Genomic DNA, 26,498 nt, shown 5'->3' with positions numbered 1-26,498 from the left:
TGTTGAGGAACAGAGTGACCTCAATGGACAAGTGTCCCTGGGTGTGGGGCTCAGGTAGAGAAGGAGATGAAGAATCTTCATTAGCTGGGACAAGGAGTACAACTACACAAAGGTTATAGTACAGCATTATTTAACATTGGTCAGACCACAATGTTATATTGCGTACAGATACTGCAGGAAGGAAGTGATTGCAATGGAGGGGCGTGGGGGGGGGGGCGGAATTGCACAGAAGATTTGTGGTACACACCCTGGGATGGAGTGGTGGAAGAGAAGGGAGTGACTGAATCTGTTCCTCCCAAGATGGAGGAGGATAGTTGAGGGGGGTGGTGGAATCAAACAGAAGAGTATAACATTATGAGGGAAACAGATATGGCAGGTATGCGGAAAGTTTTCCCCAGGACAGAGGTGCATGAAGCCAAACAGCAAGGATTGAGGGTAGGAGGTACGAGGCGAAGGGCTCAAAAGAGACTTGAAATTCCCCAGGAGAGGTTACAAACCTGGAACTGAGGGAGTGGTGAAGCCAGTGACTCTCTAAAACTGCCAAAGAACATATTTTATGCATAGTAAGGCAACAGGGAGTGCAATGGAACGGAGGGGACCTTGGAGTACAAGTGCATCATTTGTTGAAAGCAGCCTCACAAGTAGGCAAGACGGTAAAGAACGCATTCAGCTCGCTGGCCTTCACATCAGGCGCAGAGTACAGGAATTGGGAAATGATGTAGCTGTTGTATGAGACATTGGTGAGAGGACACATGTTCAAGAAAAGGTGTGGTTAAACTGCACAGAGTGCGGAGGAGATTTACAAGGATGCCACCAGGACTAGAGGGTCTTGATTATAGTTAAGGTTAGAGAAGGAGGTCTTTCTTCCCTTGGGTAGGTAGAATCCAAAAACTAGGGAGGAGAGGTTTAATGTGAGAGGAGAAAGATTTAAAAGGACCCGAAGGGCAACATTTTCATGTGGAAAGGGGATGAGTATATAGAATGAGTTGCCAGAGGAAATGGTTGAAGCAGCTACAACAGAGACACTTAAGAAGCACTTGGGTGGGTACATGGAGGGGTACTGGTCAATCACAGGAAACCGGGAGTAGTGACTGGGCACGATGGCCAGCTCAGAATGATTAGGCCGAAGGGCCTGTATCCGTGCTGTAGTGCTCGATGACCAGGTACCAGGACCAGCACTGGTATAGCTGACCAGTATTGCACAGAGCTGTACCGTAAGCTCCCTGCTCTCACTCACTGTGTCCGGGATAACAAGGAGGATAACCTCCCCTCCCCTCATGGATCCTCGGCCATGTGTCCCAGGGCCAGGAGCTTGTTCTGGAACCATCGATGACATCTTCAAAGGACAGTGAGGGTGGTGTCAACTGTAATCAAGCCATCTTCTGGTCATGTACACAAAGATTAAAGATTGTCTTTCTTTGTCATTAAAACAGACAGTAAAATTCACTGTTTGTGTTAATGTCCAACACAGCCCAAAGATCTGTTGAGGGTAGTTTGCAAGTGTAACCACACTTTTGGCATAAAATAGCATGTCCTAACAGTACGTCTCAGGAATGTGGGAGGAACCCAGAGCACCAGGAAGAATCCATGTGCTCTGCAGTGAAGTACAGGTACAGTGTACGGTCTCAGCCCAAAATGTCAACATCCATAGATGCTGCCTGACCTGCTGAGTCCCTCTAGCATTTCATGTGTGTGTTGCTCAAGATTTCCAGCATCTGCAGAACCTCTTCTGTTTAATTAGAGTGAAATCTTCCTTGCATTTGCATCACAGGCACATGGGGTCAGACAACACACAAGACACAAACTCGGGAAACTGAGCTGAAGAGCAGCAGTGAAATCCTGTCTGCACTGGAAGCAGGGTGTTTGAAATGTGGAGCAGGCTTCCCACTCCATGGACCTCCTTGCCCTCCCCAGAGAGGTAGTTCCCTCCCCCGGACAGAATCTCCTCTTCTGTCACTGTTGACTTTACTCAGAACAATTTCCAGTCCCACGTCTACACCAACCTGGGCATCCACATCCTCCCTTCCAGCCCCAGCTTCATTCCCAATCCCAGCTCCAACTCCATTCCCAACAACAACTGGGTATAGGTGGAGCCTGCCTCTTCACAATCCCAACACCAGCCCTATTCCCATTACAAACCCAGCTAGTGTATGGAGAATGAAGACTGCCGCTCCACAAAACCATTGCCAATCCCATTGTACTGACAATACCAACAGGATGAAGCAACAGGGACAACAGCAGGAGACCAGGAAGCAACCAGTCAGTGAGCAGACTGACAGATGAGTGGCGATGGGTGATGAGATCATCACAGTCCCTTAGCTCACACATGAACCAGCACAGAGACAACAGCAGAAGACCAGGAAGCAATCAGTCAGTGAGCAGACTAAGAGATAAGTGGTGATGGGCGACGAGATCGTCACAGTCCCTTAGCTCACGCATGAACCAGAACAGAGACTGTGTGTTTTTACACTATTACTGTTTTCTGTCAAATGTTAGGTAATTAATAAACTAGTGATTTCATGATCTTCTGAAGGACTTGGTGTACTTAACTCTCAAGCATGCAGGTACAGAACCTTTAAGGGGATGAAGATACATCGTCATGGCCTGAAGAGAGGGAGGAGGGGAAGACTCCAAGCCAAACTGAAACACCAAGCAGTGGAAGTTCCTCTACCCAGCATCTTGTTAGCAAATGTACAGTTGCTGGAGAACAAGTTCAGGACCTAAGGGCAAGTTTGCTATATTGGAGAGAAATGAGCAATTGCTGTGCTCTGTGTTTCTTAGAGACATGGCTCACTACAGACACGCCAGATACATGGTATATCACCGCTATACTATGATAAGGAATACCTACTGTTCCATGCCTTGACCGGATATCAGAAAAACTGATCACTTGACTGTCCTTCTCCTACCTGCATACAGGCAGAGTCTTAAGTGCAGAAAAGGACAACACAGAGGTGGTCACAAGAGGCAGAGGAACAGCTATGGGATTGCTTTGAGTCAGTGGACTGGTCTGTGTTTAGGGATTCATCAGAAGATCTGAATTAATACACCGCGGTTGTCATTCACTTAATTAAAACAGTCATAGATGAGTATGTCCACAGAAAATCATGCAAAGTCTTCCCCAAACAGAAGCCCTGAATGAACCATGAGATTCACAATCTGCTGAGGGCCAGATCAGGCAACCGAGATAGAAGTCCAAGTACGACATTCAGAAAGCCATCTTCCGGGCAAAGTCACAATTCTGGAGCAAACTTGAATCACGAAAGGATGCTCAACTGCTGCGGCAGGGCCTTAACAAAATGAAACCAAGCAATATAGAGTAGATGACAAAAAGACTTCACTCTCAGATGAGATCCATTCCTTCTACACCTGCTTTGACCATCAAAGCATGGAAGAACCTTCACAAACTCCGATAATCCCTGTGATGTCAGTCTCTGAGGTCAACACGAGAGCATCCTTCAGGAGGGTGAATCCACGGAAGGTATCTGGCCCATACGGAGTACCTGACTGAGTACTGAAGACTTGTGCTGATCAACTGGCTGGAATGTTCACCGATATCTTTAACCTCTCACTTCAGCAGTCTGAGGTACCCACTTGCTTCAAGCTGGCTTCAATCATACCAGTACCTCCAAAGAATATTGTAACATGTCTCAATGACTATCGCCCAGTAGAACTTACATCCACAGTGATGAAGTGCTTTGAGAGGCTGGTGATGAAACATAACAGCTACTGCCTGAGAAGTGATTTGCATCCACTCCCAGTTGCCTACTGGCACAACAGGTCCACAAAAGATGCCATTTTATTGGCTCTTCACTAAACCCTGGAACATCTGAACAGCAAAGGTGCATACATCAGAATGCTCTTTACTGACTACACCTTGGCATTCAATACTACTATCCTCCTCAAAACTCAGAATCAGATTTAATATCACCGGCATACATAGTGAAATTTGTTAACTTTGCAGCAGCAGTACAATGCAGTACATAATAATATAGAAGAAAGCTATGAAATAAAGCGTATACTGTAAATATGTGTATAGCAAACAGTTAAATTAAATAAGTAGTGCAAAAGCATAAATATAAAAAAGTAATGAGGTAGTGTTCATGGGTTCAGAAATTGGATGGCAGAGGGGAAGAAGCTGTTCCTAAATCACTGAGTGTGTGCCTTCACAGTCTGATCATTCTCCTCTGCCCTCTCTCATTAACAAGGTGTGTTTGGTGCTTCTTTGCCAGGCCACGGTCAAAGTAACTTTGATCGCGTTTCTTCTCCAGTCTGAAGTCTGAGCTGAACTGAACCTCTTGACCATGTCTGCATGCTTTTATGCATTGATGGGCTGCCACATGGTTGGCTGATTAGCTATTTGCATTCATGAGCAAGCGTATAGGTATACCTAATAAAGTGGCTACTGAGTGCAAATTCTGTTAATCCTGGTCAGGTACAGAGTGAAGCTCCCTCCACATCACCCCATCACACACTTCCACCCGTGGTCCACTACTGTGGACAGGTGTGAGCGTGTTCTCTAGCTGAGCCGTCTGGTCACAGCCTCAACCACATCACAGGTGGCTCTGTACTCCCCAACGGTTCTCTCACACCCAAAGCAAGAGAAAATCTGCAGATGCCAGAGATCCAAACAACATACACAAAATGCTGGAGGAACTCAGCATGCCAGGCTGCATACATGGAAAAAAAAGTACAGTCGATGTTTTGGGTCCTGGAGTCCTGCCGAAGGGTTTCGGCCTGAAATGTCGACTGTGCTTTTTTCCATAGATACCCCCTGGCCTGCTGAATTCCTCCAGCATTTTGTGCGTGTGTCTTCACACCAGAGTTTGAACCAGTTGACCTGGTCTGTGACACGTTCTACTCGACGCCCACTGCTTGATACAGGAAGTCAGTTAAATTTAGCACAGTGGAAAGGAGACAGACGCTGTGCAACAGCAGCTCTAGGCTCTGCACTGCCCCGAGGTCACTCAACACCTCACCCCATCCTAGCCTTGAGAAGACATAGTACTTGAGAAGACATCATGAAGCTGGAGAAAGTGCAGAAAGGATTCACTGCGATGTTACCACGACTAAGGCGGCTTGAGTTATAAGGAGAGGCTGGTCAGTCTGCGTCTATTTTCCCTGGAGTGAAGGAGATTGAAGGATGACCTAACAGAGGCTTATAAAGTCTTGAGAGGTGGATACCCTTCCAGACTGGGCCAGTGAAAAGACCTAATGCGAGGGCATAGGTTTAATGTGAGACAGGAAAGGAATAAAGACTTTACGCACACAGAAGGCAGGGACGTATGGAGCAACTGCCAGAGGAAGTTGCAGAGGTAGGGTACGAAACAACGTTTGAAATATATTTCCACAGGCAGACCGCAAGCCAGAAGAGATGCGTGCAGAATTAGGCCATTCGGCCCATCAGTCCTGCTCCACCATTTCATTGTGGCTGATCCATTTTCCCTCTCAGCCCCATTCTCTAGCCTTCTCTCTGTAACATTTCATGCCCTGACTAATCAAGAACATATCAACCTCTGCTTTAAATACATCTAGTGAGTGGCCTCCACACTCACCTGTGACAATGAAGTCCACAAGTACACCACTCCTTGGCTAAAGAAATTCCTCTTCATCTCCATTCTAAATGGATGGCTCTCCATTCTGAGGCTGTACCCTCTGGTCCAAGACTCCCCTTACTATAGGAAACATCTTCTCCATATCCATTCTATCTAGGCCTTTCAGCATTTCATAGGTTTCAATGAGGTTCACCTTATTCTTCTGATTTCCACAGAGTAGAGGCCCAGAGCCATCAAACACAATTCATATGACAAACCTTTCAATCGCAGAATCATTTTCGTGAATCTCCTTTGAACCCTCCCAATTTCAGTATGTCCTTTCTTAGATAAGGAGCCCAAAACTGCTCACAAAACTGCAAGTGTGGCCTCATCAGTGTTTTATAAAGCCTCAGCGTTACAACCTGGCTTTCATATTCTAGTCCTTTCAAAATGAATGTTATCATCGCATTTGTCTTCCTCACCACTGACTCAACCTGAAAATTAACCTGCATGAGGACTCCCAAGTCAAAGGCCTGATTTTGAGGGATATGGGTCAAACATTGGCAAATGAGACAAACTCAGGTTGACGATATTCAGATCAGCCTGGAGGAGTGCTTTAGTGTTGTCTCATTTTGTGACTTTAACTTCACAAGCATCCATTAACTTGCTGGATTTTTCCCTGGGTCTGGTCCCACGCACAGGGGTAGGCCTGGAATACAGAGACCTCCCTGGACAAGACATGCTTCTCCAGGGGTTTGCCAAGGTTGAGTTGGAGATACTGGACCTGTACCCACCCAATAACTCTTTTCACTCTGGTTCCTCCCCGCCATGATCTTCGATCCTGCCCACTGTTGGATTCCTGTCTCGTCTCACCCTCCTTCCCAAATGCCCTGAGCGAGGTATAAGTAGCCTCAGTGGTCCAGCTTCACTGCTGTCCGGTGTATTGGGACATTATCCAGGACAATGGCATCAGGAGAGTTAAACGGTGACCCATAGGGAGGTATGGGCCCACTGACCCACGCCAGGGTTCTGCCCACCCATTATCGCTGGCCTAGAGGACAATGTAGGTACAGACTGCACTTCTTCAGGGCAGGACAGGACTCTCAGACCTGACCCCAGGACCCATCTTCACCCCATTATTGAAGCTCCTTTGTCCAATGCACCCTCCACTGGTATCTCACCAACCCACTCCGCAAATGGTCAACAGCACCAATCCTCTCTGTCATTGTTAAATGATGCATCACTAAAACCCTCTACCATTGGTCACCAAACCCATCTGCAATTGGCCAACAGTACAGCACCTAAACCTCTCCAGCATTGGTCAACGGTAGATCACTAAACCTTTCCACCATTGGTCGATGACACATTACTAATCCCACCCACCATTGGTCAGAACCCATCATTAGGTTCTTCACTCTACTACTGTCTCTCTCATACCCAAGGACAGTCGTCGCTGAAGCTTGTTAGCCATCGATCCCCAATAAATCTTCTGCTGATAATGGAAGAGATAGTAAGGAATTGAGTATAAATTATTCCATTCACTCAGATGGGGTCTGAAGAGTACTGTCAGAAGAGGAGCTGATCCACCCAGCTACACTGGGCAGAATGGCCCCAGCTGCTGGGATTTTCTCTTGGCTGGGAGATGGGGTGAGCTCACTTTGGCCTCCACGTGATCATGGATTCACACACAAGAAAAACAGGCCCTTCACCCCTGTGTCCATGCTGACCCTGGTGCCAGTGACATTCTGCCCCTCCCAACAACTCTCTGTGGCACACACTGTGTTTTTGATGTCTCCAAGTTCCCTTTTCTGGTGGTTGTGCTGCCTCTATCTTTTTACCCCATGTTCAGCTGTCTCCACAGTAGAGTGAACTACCTCATTAACACAGCCTCCTCCTTCCTGTCCCAGCAACAGAACAAGCTTCCTCAGCCCGAACTACTGCCTCGATCTTCAACACTGGGTACTAGATCACTTCTGACGAGCTGATCTGCGACACATTCTAGCATCCAAACCTCGGGGGCACACGTCCCATGTCTGTCATAGATCCCAGCTAAGGTTGTCCAACCTCAATGTCGCTCATCCCAGACAAGTCCATCCAAACATCACACAAAAATCCTAGCAAAGTCTGTCAAAATATCAGACAAATATCCCAGCAAACTTCATCCTAACCTTGAACACAGATCCCAGCAAATTCCATCCTAACTTTGGACAGATTGCAATAAAGTCCACCCTAACCTCGGATGCAGTTTGCAACACCATCCAGACCTCACAATGCATCTACTTACGTCTCCAAAGTATCCCCTCCCCTCCCCATTCACTGACACTGTCCACACTGCCTATGGGACCCTATCCCTCTCTGTTCACTCCCCCTGCACTCATCCACAAACAACCCACCAATACTGGGTAAGTTTCTAATTCTGACACATCACGAATTCTAAAAACATCAGCATTGGGCAGTCCGAGACTGTACCGGGAGGATGGGAGGGAGGGGAAAAAGATGGGAGAGGGTGAGGGAGATGGAACAGAAGATGGGAGAGAGAACCACCCATATACCCAAGCTCCTTCACTCACTCCCCTACCCACCTCCTGCTCTCCAGATGGGAGGGAGAGGATGGGGGCTCACAGAGGGAGAGGGAAGCTACATGAGGGTCTCGGCCCGAAACGTCGACTACTTACTCTGTTTCCATGGATGCTGCCTGGCCTGCTGAGTTCCTCCAGCATTTTGTGTGCGTTACACCTGCACATTTTCTCTTGTTTGAGGATACACGAGGAACGGGAAATGCTGGAATCTGGAACAGCACACAAGATTCTGGAGGAACCCAATATGATGACCACTTTCTGTGGGAGATTCTCAACCCAAAATGTCAATAGTCTTTTTTTACCCACAGTCACTGCCTGAGCTACTCCAGCTGTTTTTGTGCGGTTACAGGAGGAAGGAGCTGGAGGGAGGGAGGGAGGGTTCGGTAGCAACACTTCCCCCACTCTCTGCACAGACAGGTTTGTCTGGTTTAACGCTTAACCTCAATGTCTGATAACAGCTGCTGATACTTCCACCATATGGCCAAGTCCAGAGCGCCAGATCACGTGGGATACGGCCCACTGCATACAGAATTGTGTTGGTGGTAGGAGAGGTGAGGAGGGGGCCGGGGGGGGGACGAGGAGGGGGAGGGGGCAAGTGAGACCAGCAGCTTCCTCTGATGAGAAACGAACAGTCCAATATGTTACGGGTGCCTTCCTGAGACAGGCCAGCCAGTTGTCCCATCATTCAGTTGTTGGAGGTACTTTGAGAGTCTAGCCATGACAGGCATTACTGCCTTTCTCACATACAACCTCAACCCACTGTAATTCACCTGCTACCAACACAGGTTCTACAGCAGACCCCATCTCCCTGGCTCAAATTCACCCCTGTGTCATCTGAACATTCAGGACATCTACATCCGTCTATTGTTCATTCAAGACAGCTCTGCCTTCAGAAGTATAATTCCTAGAAGACATCGCCAACACAGGAAATTCTGCACATGCTGGAAATCCAAAGCAACGCACACAAATGCTGGAGGAACTCAGCAGGTCAGATGGCATCTATAGAAATGAATAACAGTCAACGTTTTGGGCTGAGACCCTTCTTCAGGACTGGAAAGAAAAGGGGAAGACACCAGAATAAAAAGGTGACAGGAGGGAAGAGAGGATAGCTGGAAAGTGAGAGGTGAAGCCAGGTGGATAGGAAAGGTAAAGGGCTGGAGAGTGGAACATGGAAAGTGAGGAGGAGGTACACCAGTGCATTGTGATTGGCAAATGAGAAGAAGTAAGGAGCCAATGTGGGAAATAGAAGCAGAGAGGAGGGTATTTTTACTTTACTTTATGGCACAAGAGGGGCCAAAGCCCAACATGTCAGAGCAGCAATGAGAATTGGAATTAAAATCTTTGTCCATTGGGAAGACCTGCTTTTGGCAGATGGAGCGGAGGTGTTCAATGTAGCGGTCCCCAATTTACAATGGGTCTCCCCTGTGTAGAAGAGGTCACATCGGCAGCACCAGACACAATAGATGACCTCAACAGATTCATGGTTGAAGTGCTGCCTCACCTGGAAGGACTACTTGGGGCTCAGAATGGAGGTGAGGGAGGAGGTGAATGGGCAGGTGTACCACTTGGGTCACTTACAGGGATAGTTCCAGGAAGGGACAAATAGACAAGGGAATCATGGACGGAACAACCCCTGCAGAAATCAGAGACTGAGGGGCAGGTAAAGATGTGTTTGGTGGTAGGATCCCTTTGTAGATGGCGGAAGTTGCAGAGGTTGATGTGTTGGATGTGGAGGCTGATGGCATGATAGGTTAGGACAAGAGGAACTCTATCACTGTTACGGCAGTGGGAAGATGGGGTGAGCACAACTGTCCAGAAAATGGAGGAGATGTGGGTGAGGGCAGCATTAATGGTAGAGGAAAGGAAACCCCGTTCTTTGATGGAGGACATCTTGGATGTCCTTGAAAGGAAAGCCGTGTCCTGGGAACAGGTGTGGCAGAGGCAAATACACTGAGGAAAGGGAATACTGTATCATTTTTGAAGGGACACGTATGGAAGAGGTATAGTCCAAGATAGCAATGGGAATTGGTAGGCTGATAAAAGATATCGTTCAACAGTTTGCCTTCAGAGATGGAGACAGGGAAATAGAGAGAGGGGAGGAAGGTGACAGAAATGGACCAAGTGAGTTTAAGGGCAGGGTGGAAGTTAGAGGCAAAATTGATAAAATTGATGAGCTCAACATGGGTGCGTAAAGCAGAACCAATGCAGTCAGTGTTGTGGAGCATTACTGGGGAAGGCTTGGAACCTGTTCAGTTCTATGTAAACAACGAAAAGGCAGGCATAACTGGGGCCCATGGCTATGCCTCGAGTCTGGAGAAAGTGCGAACAGCTGAAGGAGAAATTATTGAGGGTGAAGACAAGTTCTGCCAGATGAAGGAAGGTTGTGGTGGAGGGGGATTGTTTGTTTCTTTTATTAAGAAAGAAGCAGAGCGCTTTAAGGCCTTCTTGATGGGAGAATAGAACTGTACAGGGACTGAACATCCGTGGTGAAAATCAGGCAGTCAGAGTTAGGGAATATAAAGTTAGTGAGAAGGCCAAGAGCACGAGAAGTGTCGCGGAGGGAGAAGGAATGCTGTCAAGGTATGAGGACATGAGTTCAGTGGAGCAGGAACAGGCAGAGACAATGGGCCTACCCAGACAGTCAGGTTTGTGAATTTTAGGTAGGAGATAGAAGTGAGCAGTGTGGGGGAGGTGAGCTATGAGAGGCTGGGAGATCTCAACAGTTCATGAGGTCAGTGATAGTGTTGGAGACAGTAGCCTGATTGTCCAGCGAGGAGTCCTCTTCAAGGGGCAGGTAAGAGAAGGTGTCTGAGAGTTGCCACCTGGCCTTAGCACGGTAGAGGTAAGTGCACCGCTCTGCAACATAACCCTTTTGTCTGTGGGTTTGATGATAATGTTGGGTTGGTGCAGACAGAGAAGAGAGCATTCAGAGGGGATAAGGTTCGAGGAGGAGTGAGGACCGCTGAAGTTGTGCTGGTTATCATGCACCACCAAACTCAGGACCCTGGGAGTCAATGTCACACTCTGCAACTGGATCCTTGACTTGCTGACCAACAAATCACAATCAGAAAGGACAGGCAGCAACACCAACGCCACGACTGTACTCAACAGTGCTGCTTAACAAGTAGTCTCAGTCCACTAATCTACTCTCTGTACACACTCGTAATTGTGTGGCAGGTTCTGCTCTCACTCCATCTACAAGTTTTCAGATGACACCACCTCAAATAATGATGAATTGGAGTAGACAAGGGAGGTGGACAGCTTACTGACATGATGACAGCCAGCAGCCTTCCCTCGATATCAGCAAATCAAAAGAATTGGTTATTTACTTCAGGAAGGGGTGTGTGCATATGCTTCAGCTTTTATCAACTGTATTGAGGTTGAGAGGGTTGAGAGCCTCTCCTGGCCCAATCACGACGACAAGAAAGCTTACCAATGCCTCTACTTCTTCAAGGTGATAAATAAATTCAGTCTGTCTCCAACGACCTTTACCAATTTTTGTCTATGCACCAAAGAAAGCATCCTAACCAGCTTAGTATGGCAACTGCTCTTCCCAAGAGCACAAGAAGCTGCAGAGAGTTGTGGGCACAGCTTGGCACATCATGGGAACATGTCTCCCCTCCCTAGATTTTGTCTACACTTCTCGCTTCTCAGTAAATCAGCCAACAGAATCAAAGACCCCACCAGACATTCTCTCATCTCCCCTCTTCCAACGAGCAGAAGATACAGAAGCCTGAAAGTACATTCCACCAGGCAAGAGGACAGCTTCTATCCCACTGTTGTAAGACTGTTGAATGGATTCCTAATATGATAAGGGCTCCTTATTATGAACTTCAGTTTAAATTCCACTCAGAATATCTTGGAGATCAAGAACCGAAACCAAACCAAAACTTGCACCTTGTTGTCTAACTGCATTGCAGTCTCTCCAGAACATCACTGCATTCTGTCATTGTTTTCCCTCAATGCATTGTTTAATGACTGGAACTCCATGGACACTGTTCCCTGTACCTCTTCTCATATGACGAGAATAAACCTGTTCCAATTCCCCATGTGTTCAGGGACGTGAGACGCAGCTCAAATCCAGGGATCTGTAGATTGTATGTTTGCGAACTTTAACTATCAATGGTGTGGACATGAAGTCCCTTCAGGTCTGCACTGACCCGGACCTCACTGCCACCACACTTCCCCATAGTCTGTACCTCTGACCCTGCCCTCTACCTGTGATCCCCTCTCCTCCCTTACTGTTGAACTCTCTGGGGGTTACCCTGAACTCGAGACAGAGGAGGCCGCTCCATTCCTTCCTACCAGCACTGTGTCTGCTTCTCTCAACAGTACAAAAAGAGGTCGCCTGGCCCTCCACCAGTCCAGTGTCCCAACCCGTACCCCACCACATCCCAAACTAATGCTCTCCGCAACGGAAGCGGCTTCTGTGCAGCCTATAGTGCGGGCACAGGCCCTTCACCGAACATGTGCACACTAGCGATTGTCTCCCTCCACAGTAAACCCAGCGAGCAATGACCTGGAACCTGGAATGTGGATCCTGGCCATCAACAGCATGTACACAAGTCAGCCTCCCCTCCATGGACTCCATCTACACTTCCTACTGCCTCAGTAAAACAGCCAGCATAACCAAAGACCCCTTCGCCCCTCTCCCATCAGACAGAAAGCCTGAAAGCATGTACCACCAGGCTCATGGACAGCTTCTTCCCTGCAGTTAACAGGCTTAAAGAAACCTCTTGTACAATCGGATGGACTCTTGACTTCAGAAACAACCTCGTTATAATCTTGCACGTTATCGATTTCCTGCACTGCACTTTCTCTGTAAATGTAACACATTATTCTGTGCTCTGTTGTTTTATTTTCCCCATTGCACTGATGTACATAACGATCTGTCTAGAAGGCAAAGAAACAACATTTTCGCTGTCCACAACTACAACAATCGAGACGTGAATGTCACAACGGTAGGGAGGGCTGCTGGATTTTCAGGGTTTAGATGTTTCATAAGGGTCAGGGAGGGAGGAAAGTAAAGGAGGTGAGGGTGTGACATTGCTCATCAGGGATATCACAATTGCAGAAAGTGTGGACGTACTGAAGGTATCTTCTACTAAGTGTGGGTGGAAGTCAGAAACAGGAAGAGAGCAATCACTCTGTCTAGAGTATTCTAGAATGTTCTATGTTCCAACTGACAAACCCAGTTAATAACTCAGAGCAGATAGTTAATTTTCCCATTATACAAGAGACCAGTAAACATTGTCAACATCTTCCAACTGAGAGAGCACAATTCCTTTTCCCGTTATACCAGAGACCAGCAAACATTGTAAACTTCTCCCAATTCAGAGAGCACAGAGTAGGGATTGCACCCTACTCGTCCCTCCCCACTAACCTCCCTGTCTTTATCATAAATCTTTTGTTAATTTACAGCAAATTTTATATCCATAAATGCAAATATAACAATAAGAAACCTTCATTTATATTTTTTACATCAGACATCAAACTATACATTAATACTCTGAAAGCTTCCCATAACCAGAAAGCTGTAAAGACTGTACAAATTTGTCAATGTTTTGAGTTATTTCTGTAAATGTTTTTGTTTTGTGACTCCTTTTAGATATAGTTCCTTCTGTCCAGCAATATTTAGAGTGGATTTTCTTTTTTGTTTGTATATTTAAAGAATAGTTATATATTTGTTGCTGCTCATGTGAGAGTCCCTGGCTTTGTTATCATATGCTCAGTAATTTTGTTTCTGTTTTTGTTTGATAAAAATTAAAATTAAAAAAAATAATCTCCCTTAAAAATAATCACTTATCCTTGCAAACGGAACAAGTGCTACACCGGCCCCTACAGTTCCTCCCTCACTACCATTCAGGGCCCCAAACAGTCCTTCCAAGTGAGGAGACACTTCACCTGCGAGTCTGTTGGGGTCATATACTGTGTTCAGTGCTCCTGGCATGGCCTTTTGTATATCGGTGAGACCTAACGTAGATTGGGAGACCGCTTCAAAAAGCATCTATGTTCCATCCACCAGATTAAGCGGGATCTCCCAGTGGCCACCCGTTTTACTTCCACTTCCCATTCCCATTCCAATATGTCCATCCATGGCCTCCTCCACTGTCAGGATAAGGCCACACTTAGGTTGGAGGAGCAACACCTTATATTTCCATTTGGATAGCCTCCAACCTGATGGCAAGAACATTGATTTCTCAAACTTCCAGTAATGCCTCCCCTCTCCGAACTTCATCATTTCCCATTCCTTTGTCACTCTCTCATGTTATCTCCTTGCCTGCCCATCACCTCCCTCCAGTCCTCCCCCCTCTTTTTTTCCTTTCTTCCATGGCCTTCTGTCGCATTCACCAATCAACTTCCCAGCTCTTTGCTTTATAACCAACCCCCCAAGTTTCACCTATCAGCTGGCATTTCTCTCTCCCCTCCCTCCCACCTTTTAAACCTACTCCTCAGCTTTTTCTCTCCAGTCCTGCCGAAGGGTTTTGGCCCAAAACGTTGACTGCAGTTTTTTTTACATAGATGCAGCCTGTCCTGCTGAGTTCCTCCAGCATTTTCTATGTCGCTTGGATTTCCAGTATCTGCAGACTTTCTCATTGGTGATTTGATCACAGTTCCTTTTCTGGTTATACCGGAGAGCCGCAGACATAGCAAACATTTTCCAACTCAGAGCACTGTGTTCCTTTTCCCGTTATACTGGACGTGGTAAAGATGCACACACGATGATAGGCAGGGGATAGGGAAGCTGGTCTAATGCGGGAAGGCTCATTTGTGTATGTGCTGTTGGAGGCAAGAACGTAAGTTCCAGGCCATCAGGACATGATGGGCCGTGGCCAGGCTGTAGTACGTCACAGAGGCAGCGTCTGCTGCGGCTCACAGGAGTACTGCAGGTCTGGGATCTGAATGGATGATAGGTAATCCCTTTGCTCTATGGCTCTGTGACTCTAACCATTCCTGCTCCCCTCTACCCTACAGCCTCACACCTGGATCTTTCACAGAGCCATACTGCATGGGAGCCACACCCTTTGGCCCAACTCATTCATGCTGACCAAAATTCCCATCTTAATTATTCCCATATTTGATCCATAATCACTCAGAACTTTTCCTAGCCTTGTACCTGTCTAAGTGCCTTTTAGACAATTGTCAGTGCTGTGCCCGTCTCAGCCACTTCCTCTGGCAGTTTGTTCCATATAGACCTCACACTGGATGAGAAACTGGCCTCTCATTACCCCTTCAATTCTCTACCCTCTCACCGTGCCCTCTGGTTCTTGATTCCACCCCCCAGCTCTGGAGAAAAGACAGGGCCACTTGCAGTTTTACATAAGGTAACCCTTTCATTCCCCAAGAACACACACCAGTCCTCACTGAGGAGTCAGCAGTGGAAAGGGTGAGCAGTTTCAAGTTCCCGGGCATCAATATCTCTAAGCGTCCATCAGCCTATTGATACAACCATGAGGGGGGCATGCCAGAAGCTATACTTCTTTAGGAATTTGAAGAGATTTAATATGTCACCAAAACTTTGAGCAAATTACCACAGATGCCCCCTCACCATCTGGAGGCTTCAATGCATAGAACTGGAAAAAGCGGCAGAAGGTTGTAGACTCAGACAGCTCCATCGTGGGCACTAGCCTCCCCACCATCGACGACATCTCCCAAAGGCAGTGCCTCAAGTAGGGGGCACCAATCAGCAAGGACCCTCACCATTCTGGACATGTTCTCCTCTCATACCATCAGGAAGAATGTACAGGAGCCTGAAGACCCACACTCAACACTTTAGGAACAGCCTCTTTCACTCTGCCTTCAGATTTCTGAAAGCTCCCTGAACCCATGAATATAGTCCTCTTTTGTACCACATGTTTGCTTGTTTTACTGTAACTTGCTTTAATTTTTTTAATGTCTGAAACTGTACTGCAGCCACTGAACAGCGAATTTCACAACATTAGTGAGTGATAGTAAACCTGATTCTGAGACACCTCGGTCAATGTGTCCTCGCCCTCCCTCACAGGGAAGCAATTGTAGTCTCTGCAGCATGTCTGTGACTATCTCTCATTCATATGCCCCCACCACCGACATCCTTCCTGTAATGAACGTGATACTCTAGTTTTGACCAGCTACAACTGCCACAAACACTGTGACCAGCACCCGTCCTCCATTCGCTGAGAAACACGTTCATTGCCCGATGGTGGGAGCAGATGGAGGGGTTGAGAAGAGAGAGTACTGGAGAGGGAGAGGGAGAAGGAGAGGAGGAGTGGGGGTGGATGGTTGCAGAGTGACCATGATTTTGTCCCTGGGACACCATGCACATGTCTGGTCTCAGTGACAGAGTACCGACTTCCAGAGGAGATGCACCAGATCAATTCCTGGTAGAGTGGTCTTGTCCCCTGGTGGAATCCAGGGAGAAAAGAGGCAAACATGGGTGGTTTTCTCTGGAGCATTGGACACAGAGATATATAAAGTTATAAGAGACACAGACACAGGTAGAATAGACAGTTGGTATAGTTCTCCCTCAGGGTGGATGCATCTAATGCCAAGGGCATGTGTTTATTGTGAGAAAGGGCAAGTTCACAGGGCTGGTTTGTTTTTTATACAGAGTGGTGGGTGTATGGAATGTGCTGCTCGGGAAGGGTGTGGGGCAAATACGATAGAGATATTCAAGAGGCCCCAAGGCAGGCACACGAATGTGTGGATAAAGGAGGGATATGGACAGTGTGTAGAGGGGTTAGTGTGCTAGACAGACATGTGAAGGTGTGGGGAGTGGAGGAGTATGGGCATTGTGCAGAGGGGATTAGTGCGTTAGTGGGTTACTTAGTTCTGCACACACAAGATGGGCTTGTTCCTGTGATGTACTGCTCTGTGCTCCGTGACTGGGTGAATGAAATGGGATTAGTGCAGAATGGGTGCCTGATGGTCAGCATAGATTCAGTGGGCCGAAGGGCCTGTTACTATGCTGTATGAGAGTCAGCTGGAACTCCCTGGAGTTTGACAGAACATGAGAATATCCCATTCAAGTGCAAGGAGCTTAATGGGGGGACAGGGTTAGTGCAGGGAGGAGAGGCCGAGGGAGGTTCAGTGTATCAGAAAGATTCCTACTCTGAGGGAATCGAGGGGACTGGGTTAGTGCAGGGAGGTGGGGCTGAGAGAGGAAGTTTATCTGAGATTCCTATACTCTGAGGGAATTGAGGGGATGGAGTTAGTGCAGGGAGGAGAGGCTGAGAGAGTTTCAATGTATCTGAGAGAGATTCCTACGCTGAGGGAATCAAGGGGACTGGGTTAGTGCAGGGAGGTGGGGCTGAGGAAGCAAATTAGCCAAGGTTGTGGGGTAGTTAGCATGGCTCGAGGGGCCGAATAGCTTCCTTCTGCCCTGATCTTTGGAGTTCAGAACGTCACACAAGGAGAAATGGTGGGACTGGATATCTGCCAGTACTGTCCCATTGAGGGTGAGGATAGGAGGAGGAGAGAGGGAAAAGAGATAAAGAGAGAGAGTGAGTGAGGACAGAGAGAGGGAGAGAGGAAAGAGATAGAGGGAGAGAGGAAAGAGATAGAGGGGGAGAGGAAAGAGATAGAGGGGGAGAGGAAAGAGATAGAGGGAGTGAGAAAAGGAGAGAGGAAAGAGAAAGAGCGAGCCAGAGAGAAAGAATGAGTGAGGAGGGAGAAGAGAGGTGGAGAGGACAGAGAGAGATGGGGGAAAGAAAGAAACAGAGAGTAGGAGAGAAGACAGACAGGTGGAACAGGAAGGGCGGACGTGGACAGGGGAGGGTGTGCACTGGGATCTTGCTGTGCCCGACTCACCGTGCCTGGGAGTTTTCCTGGAACATCTGCTCGCCAGCATCCTCAAACAGTTCATTGGTCTGCCTGCACTTAGACGCCAGATTCACCAGGCAGCTGTCGAGGTGTTGACGGCCCTTCTCCCGCAGTCGCGTCTCGGCCAGCACCCGGTCCAAGTGCGCGGCGGTGGCGGTGGCGATCTCGGGCAGGTAAGGCGGACTGTTGCGGAGCCGCAGCCGAGGGCTCTGGCAGCGCTGGGCTAGTTTGCGAAGCTGCCCCTGCACCCGGCTCGCCTTCCGCCGCTGAGGGTCCGCGGGCAGCCGCCAGCCCGCCGATATCATACTCACTCCATCTCCGCTCGGCCCGGCCAGGGAGTGTGTCACGGACGCGGCGACAGGGAGAGGAGGGAGGAGAAAGGGGAGGGACCGAGGAGGAGATAGATAGAGGGAGGGAGGGAGGGAGGGAGGGACTGAGGAGGAAATAGAGGGAGGGAATAGGGAAGAGAGGGAGGGACTATGGAGAGGACGGAGGGAGAGAGGGGTTGGAGGCGGAAGGAGAGAAAAAAGTGATCACACCATTCATTGTCCCAGTAATGCCCACCCTCAGTGTGGAAATACCCCAGGTAGGACACTCCGTGCACACACAGCCTATGTACACTCAGTCTCTCTGTGCATACCCACGAACTCTGCACAGTGACATACACTGTGCACACTATCACGCGTCGAATGCACAGACGCACTCTCCGCTTACACATTGGACCTCGACCCAGTCACCTGGTTCCTCACCCATCTGACCTAGAAAACATTTCTCCCTCTCCCCTCCACAGTTCCCATCCTGTCCCACCCTGGAATCTGTACGGAACCGGCTTATAAATGCCAGATTTCTCCTCAATGTTCTCAGAGGACTTTATAGCAGGCACTAACGTGTCACACCGTCATACAGTCCCCTTCAGCCGGTCGACGGTTGAGTTGGCTGTGAATACCTCCTGTCCAGGTGACCACACGGATTCGTGAGGTACGTCCCGACTCCTGGGAAGTTGCCAATATTCACCCGGAACCCTACCGTGTGTGAAACCAGTCAGACTGGAGATGGCAGCAGGGTCTGTCACCTCACCGCCCTCTGCCCAGCCTGGTCCCCGTGGAGGGACACTCCCCCCCCTCCCCCCCCACCCCGGCCCCGACACACAGACGTTTCTTCCTCTTGTCAAGGAGCCTTTTTCACAGACCCCGCCCGATCTTTTGAGTATTGCTGAGGTTCTGTCATGTCCCCAGTGTCTGCAGTTCCTGTTTGTGACCTCCACCTTCTGCAGCCACTGAGGCAAGCAGGAGCTGTCTCTACTTCTCACCGCCTGGTAAGGCAGTCAACAGAGTCAAAGACCTAATCCACCACAGATGTTATCTACATTGGGCAGAAGATATAAAACCCTGAAAGCACTTACCACCAGGCGGGAGGACAGCTTCCACAGAGAGGAAAAGAAGCAACAGATGGTTGCAGACTCAGGCAGCTCCATCATGGGCAGAACCCTCCCACTACAAAAGACATCATCAGAAAGGCAGCATCCATCAGCAAAGACCTTCTCTATCCAGGACATGTCCTCTTCTTGGTGCTACCATCATGGATACTTGTACAGGAACCTGAAGACACGTACTCAATATTGCAGGAGCACCTTCTTCCCCTTTGCAGTCAGATTACTGAAAGATGCATGAACACCAAGCTCATCATTTTGATGTATTTTTGCACTATTTATGTGTGTGTATATATATATATATATATACACACACAAGTGGTTCAGACATTCATCTAGTGATTTGAAGGTCGCTAGTTCGAGCCTTGGCTGAGGCAGCGTGTGTGTACCCTTGAGCAAGGCACTTAACCATACATTGCTCTGCCACGACACTGGTGCCAAGCCCTTCACTTGGACAACATCGGTGTCGTGGAGAGGGGAGACTTGCAGCATAGGCAACTGCTGATTTTCCATACAACCTTGCCCAGGCCTGCACCCTGGAAACCTTCCAAGGTGCAAATCCATGGTCTCATGAGACTAATGGATCCCCATATACTTATATACATACATACAGTATATGTTTTTCTTATTTAAAATAATAGCAATTTTTAGGTACTGCTGCCACAAAGGAACACATTTCGTGACACACATCAGTGATAATAAACCTGATTCTGACACCCTGATATTATAGGACAATTATACGGTTCCCTGGTAAGATAAGATCAACGGTTGACCCCGCGATCTATCTTATTCTGATTTTCACCTTGCTGTTTACCAGCACTGCACTCTCAGAACCAGGTTTAATATCACTGAGATACATCGTGAAATTTGTCTTTTTGTTGCTGCAGCAGATGTACATTCCAATACATAGTATTAAAACTATAAATTACAATAAGTATATATTACAAAAAAAGAAAATTAAATGAAACAAGTAGAGCCAAAAGAGAGGCGGAAATACTGAGATAGTGCTCATAGAATCACTGTATGTTCAGAAATTGAATGGTAGAGGGGAAGAAGCTGTGCCTGAAATATTGAGTGTGTGTGCCTTCAAGCTCCTGTACCTCCTCCTCGATGGTAGCAATGAAAGGAGAACGTGTCCTGGATGAATGGGAGGGCGAGGGTCCTGAATGACGGATGCCACTTCCTTGAGGTATCGCTTTATGAAGGATGCTGGAGAGGTTAGTGCCCATGATGGAGCTGTTTGAGTTTACAATGTCCTGCAGCTTGTTTCCAATCCTGTGCAGTGGCCCCTCTATACCAGACTGATGGGACCAGTTAGAATGCTCTCCACGGAACATTTGTAGAGATTTGCAAGAATCCTTGGTAACCTACCCATATCCTCCAACTTCTACTGAAGTATAGCCGCTGTCGTGCCTTATTTCTAATTGCATCAATATGTTGGGCCCAGGATAGATCTTCAGAGATGCTGTCACCCAGGAACTTGCTCACCTTTTCCACTTCTGATTCTTGTAACTGTTACACTTTATTTTGAATTCTGTTATTGTTTTCCCTTGTTCCACCTCAATGCACTGTGTAATGAATGAGCAGTATGCAAGACGAGCTTCTCCATGGAGCCCAGTACATGCGACGATAAGAAACCAACTCCAATTCTATGTGAATCACTACCTTGGGGGGGAGCAGAGAGGTGATCAGACTTAGACCATAAGAGATAGTTGCAGAACTAGGCCATTTGGGCCATCGGGTTTGCTCTGCCATTTCATCATGGATGATCCAATTTTCTTCTCGGCTCCGATCTCCTGCCTTCTCCTGTATCCCTTCATGCCCTGACCAATCAAGAATCTATCAACCTCTGCCTTGAATATCTCTAAAGTCTCGGCCTCCACAGCCTCCTGTGGCAATTACTTGAACCACACAAGTGTTTCTTCTCTCTGATCAGTAACGGGCGTCAGTGTGGAGTCCATCTGTACAGCTTAGAAGTCTGCGTGAACCGCACTCTCTAGCACTTGGACACTTCACACTCTATTTTTGAAGTTGAGAGGTTTTACTCAGGGGCCGGCTGGGAAGGGCTGGTTAAAGTTTAATTGCACAAGCCACACACAGAGGCCTTCACAGTGTGGTCACCAGAGCACTGGATGAGACAAAACTTTCAGTTTATCTGTCCTCCTCAGGCCTGAACTCTCACTAAGTCAATGCCTCGAACCTCGGTCAGTTCTAAAGCAGTTGGAGTTCTCGCTGAAGTCAAACATTGGCCTTTCTCTGCTTCCTGTTGTCACCCTGAGACACTGTAAATAGGTCACAGGCACTGTCTTGGCCACAACCAGAACAGGAGGCAGAATCTTGTCCCAGGCTTTGTCTCAGCTGCCACCTCTTCTATCCGACAGAGCTTCCACGGCAGTTGGTCTCTCTCCACTTTCTGTTCACACAGAATAAGTGGCAGATGGAATATAGTGTAAGAAAGTTTATGGTCATGCATTTTGGTAGAAGAAATAAAGGCATAGACTTTACTACTGAAAATTCAAAAATCAGATGTGCAAGGATTCCCTAAAGGTTAATTGGCAGTTTGAGTTGGTGGTAAGGAAGGCAAATGCAATGTTAACAGTCATTTCAAGAGGCATAGAATATAAGAGCAAGAATGTAATGCTGAGGCCTTATAAGGTATTGGTCAGACCGCACTTGTGAGCAGTCAGGGCCCCTTATCTAAGAAAAGATGTGGTGACATTGTTGGAGGTACAGAAGCCTGAAGGCACACACTCAGCAATTCAGGAACAGCTTCTTCTCGTCTGTCATCCGATTTCTGAATGGACATTGAATCCATGAACACAACCACTTTTTAAAAATTATTTCTGTTTCTGCATGACTTATCTTAATTTAACTATTTAATATACATATGTATACTTTCTGTAATGAATTAATTTATTTTTTGATATTTATTATTGTACTGCTGCCTCTAAGTTAACAAGTGTCCATGACACATGCCGGTGCTATTAAACCTGAATCTGATTCTGGGCCTGTAATCACTGGAGCTCAGAAGAATGAGGGGGAATAGCATTGAAACCTATTGAATATTGAATCGTCTGGATAGATGGACTAGATGTGCAGAGGATGTTTCCTAAAGTGTGGGAATCTAGGACCGGAGGCCATAGCCTCAGAATAGAGGGACTCCCATTTAGAACAGAGATGAGAAGGAATTTCTTTATTCAGAGGGTGGTGAATCTGTGGAATTCATTGCAACAGACAGCTGTGGAGGCCAAGCCAATGAGTATATTTAAAGCAGACGTTGATAGATTCTTGATTAGCCAGTGTGTCAAAGGTTACAGGGAGAAGTCAGGAGAATGGGGTTGAAAGGGCTAGTAAATCAGTCACGATGAAATGGCAGAGTAGACTTGATGGGCTGAATGGCCTAATTCTGCTCTTATGTTTTACGTGCTTATGGTCTTATGATTTGGGGGGATGTTGGCTTGAACTGTTGAGACAGCATTGAATTTTCAATCCCGGGTCATAGAGACACATAATAGGGAAACAGGCCCTTCAGCCCAACTCATCCGTGCCAACCAGTGTACATTCCTGAGCAGATCTGCATTTGGCCCATGTACCGTTAACCCCTTCCTCTCTGTGTACAAGTGACTAACACATAACTGTACACTCATTACTTCCTCTGGCAGCGCATTCCATGTGCAGCCACCCTCTCAGCGAAAAACATACCCCTCTGTCACCTCTAAACCTTTTCCCTCTCACCTAAAACCTCTGCAACACACAAAATACCAGAGAAACTCCGCCGATCAGGCAGCATCAATAGAAATGAATAAACTGTCAATGTTTCTGGCCAAGACCCTTAAACAGGACTGGAAAGGAAAGAGTGCCAGAATGAAACATCCTCTGCCTTGAAGGTTTAGACTCTCCCTCCCCCAGGAGAAAGACTGTGACTGTCCATCTTATCTGTGCCCTTCACGGTTTTATAAACCCCTATAAGGTCACTCCTCAGCCTCCTGTCCAATCTCTCCTTATAACTCAAGCCCTTCAGTCCCAGTAACATCCCAGTGAATCATTTCTGCCCCCTCTGCTGTTTAATCACATCCCCCCTATGGCTGGAGGGGTAGTGGTGAGCTGTCTTCTTGAACCCCTGTAGTCCATAAGGTGGGTTATACCCGCAGTCTGTAAGGTGTGGGTTATGCGCGCAGTGGAAGGATGGTGGTGAGGTGCCATCTTGAACCACTGTGGTCTGTAAGGTGTGGGTTATATGCACAGTGGAAAGATGGTGGTAAACTGCCAGCTTAACCCACTGCAGTCTGTGAGTTGTCGATTGAACCTGCAGTGCTGTCAAGGAGGAAGTTGCAGAATTCCGACCCAGTGATGGTGAGGGGACAGCAGTATATTTCCAAGTCAGGACAGTGTGTGGTTTGGAGCGCAACTTCCAGCTGGTGGGGCGCCCCATGGTTGTGCCTGTGTGGGAGTGAGAGAGCGGATGTGATGGGGTATTTGTCGGATGAATTCCACCCGCAAGTAGCACTTCCACTGACTTTAACAAATACCATAGCTACCCTTTCCCAAAGGTTTTGTTCAGCATTAATATCCCTTCTCTTAGCCTCAGGGAGAGGGAATTCAATGCTGGAGACACATGAGAGAGGAGAAGCTGTAATCCAGAGCAACATACAAGGTGCTGGAAGAATTCAGCAGGTTCAGCTGCAACTATGAATGGGAGCAGATGGTCAACGTTTGAGCATGAATCCCTTTTTCCACCCTTCTCTCCTCCCCCTCTGTGTGGGCACGTGGCCAAGTGGTTAAGACATTGGACTAGCGACCTGAAGGTTGTGAGTTCAAGCCCCATCCATTGCTCTGCGACAACACTGGTGCCAAGCTGTATGGGTCCTAATGCCCTTCCCTTGGACAACATTGGTGTCGTGGAGAGGGGAGACTTGCAGCATGGGCACTGCTGGTCTTCCATACAACCTTGCCCAGGCCTGCGCCCTGGAGAGTGAAGACTTTCCAGGTGCAGATCCATGGTCTCGCAAGACTAATGGATGCCTCCTCCCCTCTGTTTTCCTCTTCCATCCACCTCTGTGCTCTCTTCCTCCCCTCTCTCTCTCCTCTACTGCATCCTCATTTTCTCTTTCCCCTCCTCTCTCCTCCCTTGCCCCATCTCCCTCGCCCCTCTTCTGCCTCCTCTTACCCTACACTCCTGCTCCTCCTCTCTTTGCCCCCTCTCTTTCTCTCCCCCTCCCCGCAACTTCAAAGTAAATTTATTATTAAAGTACCTACTACATGTGTCACCATATACTGTTATAACCCTGAGATTCCTTTGCTTGCGGGCTTTCACAGTAATTACAAGAACCACAATGGGATAAATGAAAGACCAGACTCAACATGATGGACAAGCAACCAATGTGCAAAAAAAACACAACAAATTCTGCAAATACAAAATGAGAAAAAGATAACAACATTAATAAAAACAATAGACAAAGCAAAGCAATCAATATCAATAAAATGAGATGAAGAGTTCTTGAAAGTGAGTTCAGTTTGGTGGGAATGGTTCAGTGATGCGGTGAGTGAAGTTATTGCCTCTGGTTCAAGAGCCTGATGATTGAGGGGTAAAACTGTTCCCGAGCCTGGCAGTGCAGGTCCTCCTGAGACTCCTGCATTTTCTTCCTGATGGCAACAGTGAGAAGAGAGCATGGCTTGTGTGTTGGGGATTCTCCTTTCCTGTAACAATGTTTTATGTAGATTTGCTCAATGGAGGGGAGGGCTTTATCCGTGATGGAGGGGGCCATATCCACTACTTTTTGTCGGTTTCTCTATTCAAGAGCATTGGTGTTTCCATATCAGGCCATGATACAGCCAGTCAATATACTCTTCACCACACACCTATAAAAGTGTATCAAAGTTTTAGATATCATGCCAAATCTAAGCAAATTTCTAAGAAGGTAAAAGTGCTGCCGTGCTTTGTCACAATGGCACTAATGTGCTGGGTCCAAGACAGAGCTTCTGAAACAATAACACAAGGAATTTTTCCTTTCCCATCCATTCTTCCCTCACCCTTTCCCTCCCCTCTCTGTTCCTCTCTTATCCCATCTCTCTCTCGCTCTCTATTCACCTTCTCCCTCTCTCCCCTGCCTTGCCCGCTTTCTGCCCTCCCTTTTCCCCCACCTATCTAACCCATTGGGACAGTACTGGCAGACCCCCAGTCCAAACACTTCTCCTTCTGAGGTGTTCTGAAATCCGAACAGCTGGGGCAGGAAGAGAATATTCACCCACGACCCTCCCAGGGCCTCTGCCCTCCCGTTCTCCATGACTCTGGCTGATCTTCTCCCTCAGCCCCAGCGCCCTGCACTAACCCAGACCTCTTCATTCTCGCAGTGTCCAGCTACCTCTCTCTGATATGCTGAGCCTCCCTCAGCCCCACCACCCTGCACTAACCCAGACCCCAATCCCCCAGTGTCGAGGTACCTCCCTCGGATACACTGACCCCCCACCACCCTGCACTAACCCAGACCCCAATCCCCCAGTGTCGAGGTACCTCCCTCGGATACACTGACCCCCCACCACCCTGCACTAACACAGACCCCATTCCCCCAGTGTCGAGGTACCTCCCTCGGATACACTGACCCCCCACCACCCTGCACTAACACAGACCCCATTCCCCCAGTGTCGAGGTACCTCCCTCGGATACACTGACCCCCCACCACCCTGCACTAACCCAGACCCCAATCCCCCAGTGTCGAGGTACCTCCCTCGGATACACTGACCCCCCACCACCCTGCACTAACCCAGACCCCAATCCCCCAGTGTCGAGGTACCTCCCTCGGATACACTGACCCCCCACCACCCTGCACTAACACAGACCCCATTCCCCCAGTGTCGAGGTACCTCCCTCGGATACACTGACCCCCCCACCACCCTGCACTAACCCAGACCCCAATCCCCCAGTGTCGAGGTACCTCCCTCGGATACACTGAACCTCCCTCAGCCCCACTACCCTGCACTAACCCAGACCCCATTCCCCCAGTGCCTAGGTACCTCCCTCGGATACACTGACCCCCCACCACCCTGCACTAACACAGACCCCATTCCCCCAGTGCCTAGGTACCTCCCTCGGATACACTGACCCCCCACCACCCTGCACTAACACAGACCCCATTCCCCCAGTGCCTAGGTACCTCC

General features: G+C 48.1%; 1 protein-coding gene across 5 annotated transcripts in view; it reads right to left on the bottom strand.

The window, feature by feature from the left end:
• Positions 1-18,407, bottom strand: part of cblc (Cbl proto-oncogene C, E3 ubiquitin protein ligase) — a 115,946-nt gene extending 97,539 nt beyond the window's left edge. Inside the window, exon 1 of one of the 5 annotated variants that reach the window (XM_063056671.1) lies at positions 17,903-18,407. In XM_063056671.1, coding sequence (XP_062912741.1) covers positions 17,903-18,219 — 317 coding nt within the window. In that variant the 5' untranslated portion in view covers positions 18,220-18,407. The remainder of the gene's footprint in view (positions 1-17,902) is intronic. The other 4 variants (XM_063056670.1, XM_063056672.1, XM_063056673.1 and 1 more) reach the window with 4 other exon arrangements.
• Positions 18,408-26,498: the final 8,091 nt, after the last annotated feature.

This window comes from Mobula hypostoma, chromosome 8 (assembly GCF_963921235.1).
Source record: "Mobula hypostoma chromosome 8, sMobHyp1.1, whole genome shotgun sequence".
In the NCBI taxonomy this organism is placed as follows: domain Eukaryota; kingdom Metazoa; phylum Chordata; class Chondrichthyes; order Myliobatiformes; family Myliobatidae; genus Mobula; species Mobula hypostoma.
Note: the sequence above shows the minus strand (reverse complement) of the source record. Positions and strands in the feature narration are given on the sequence as shown.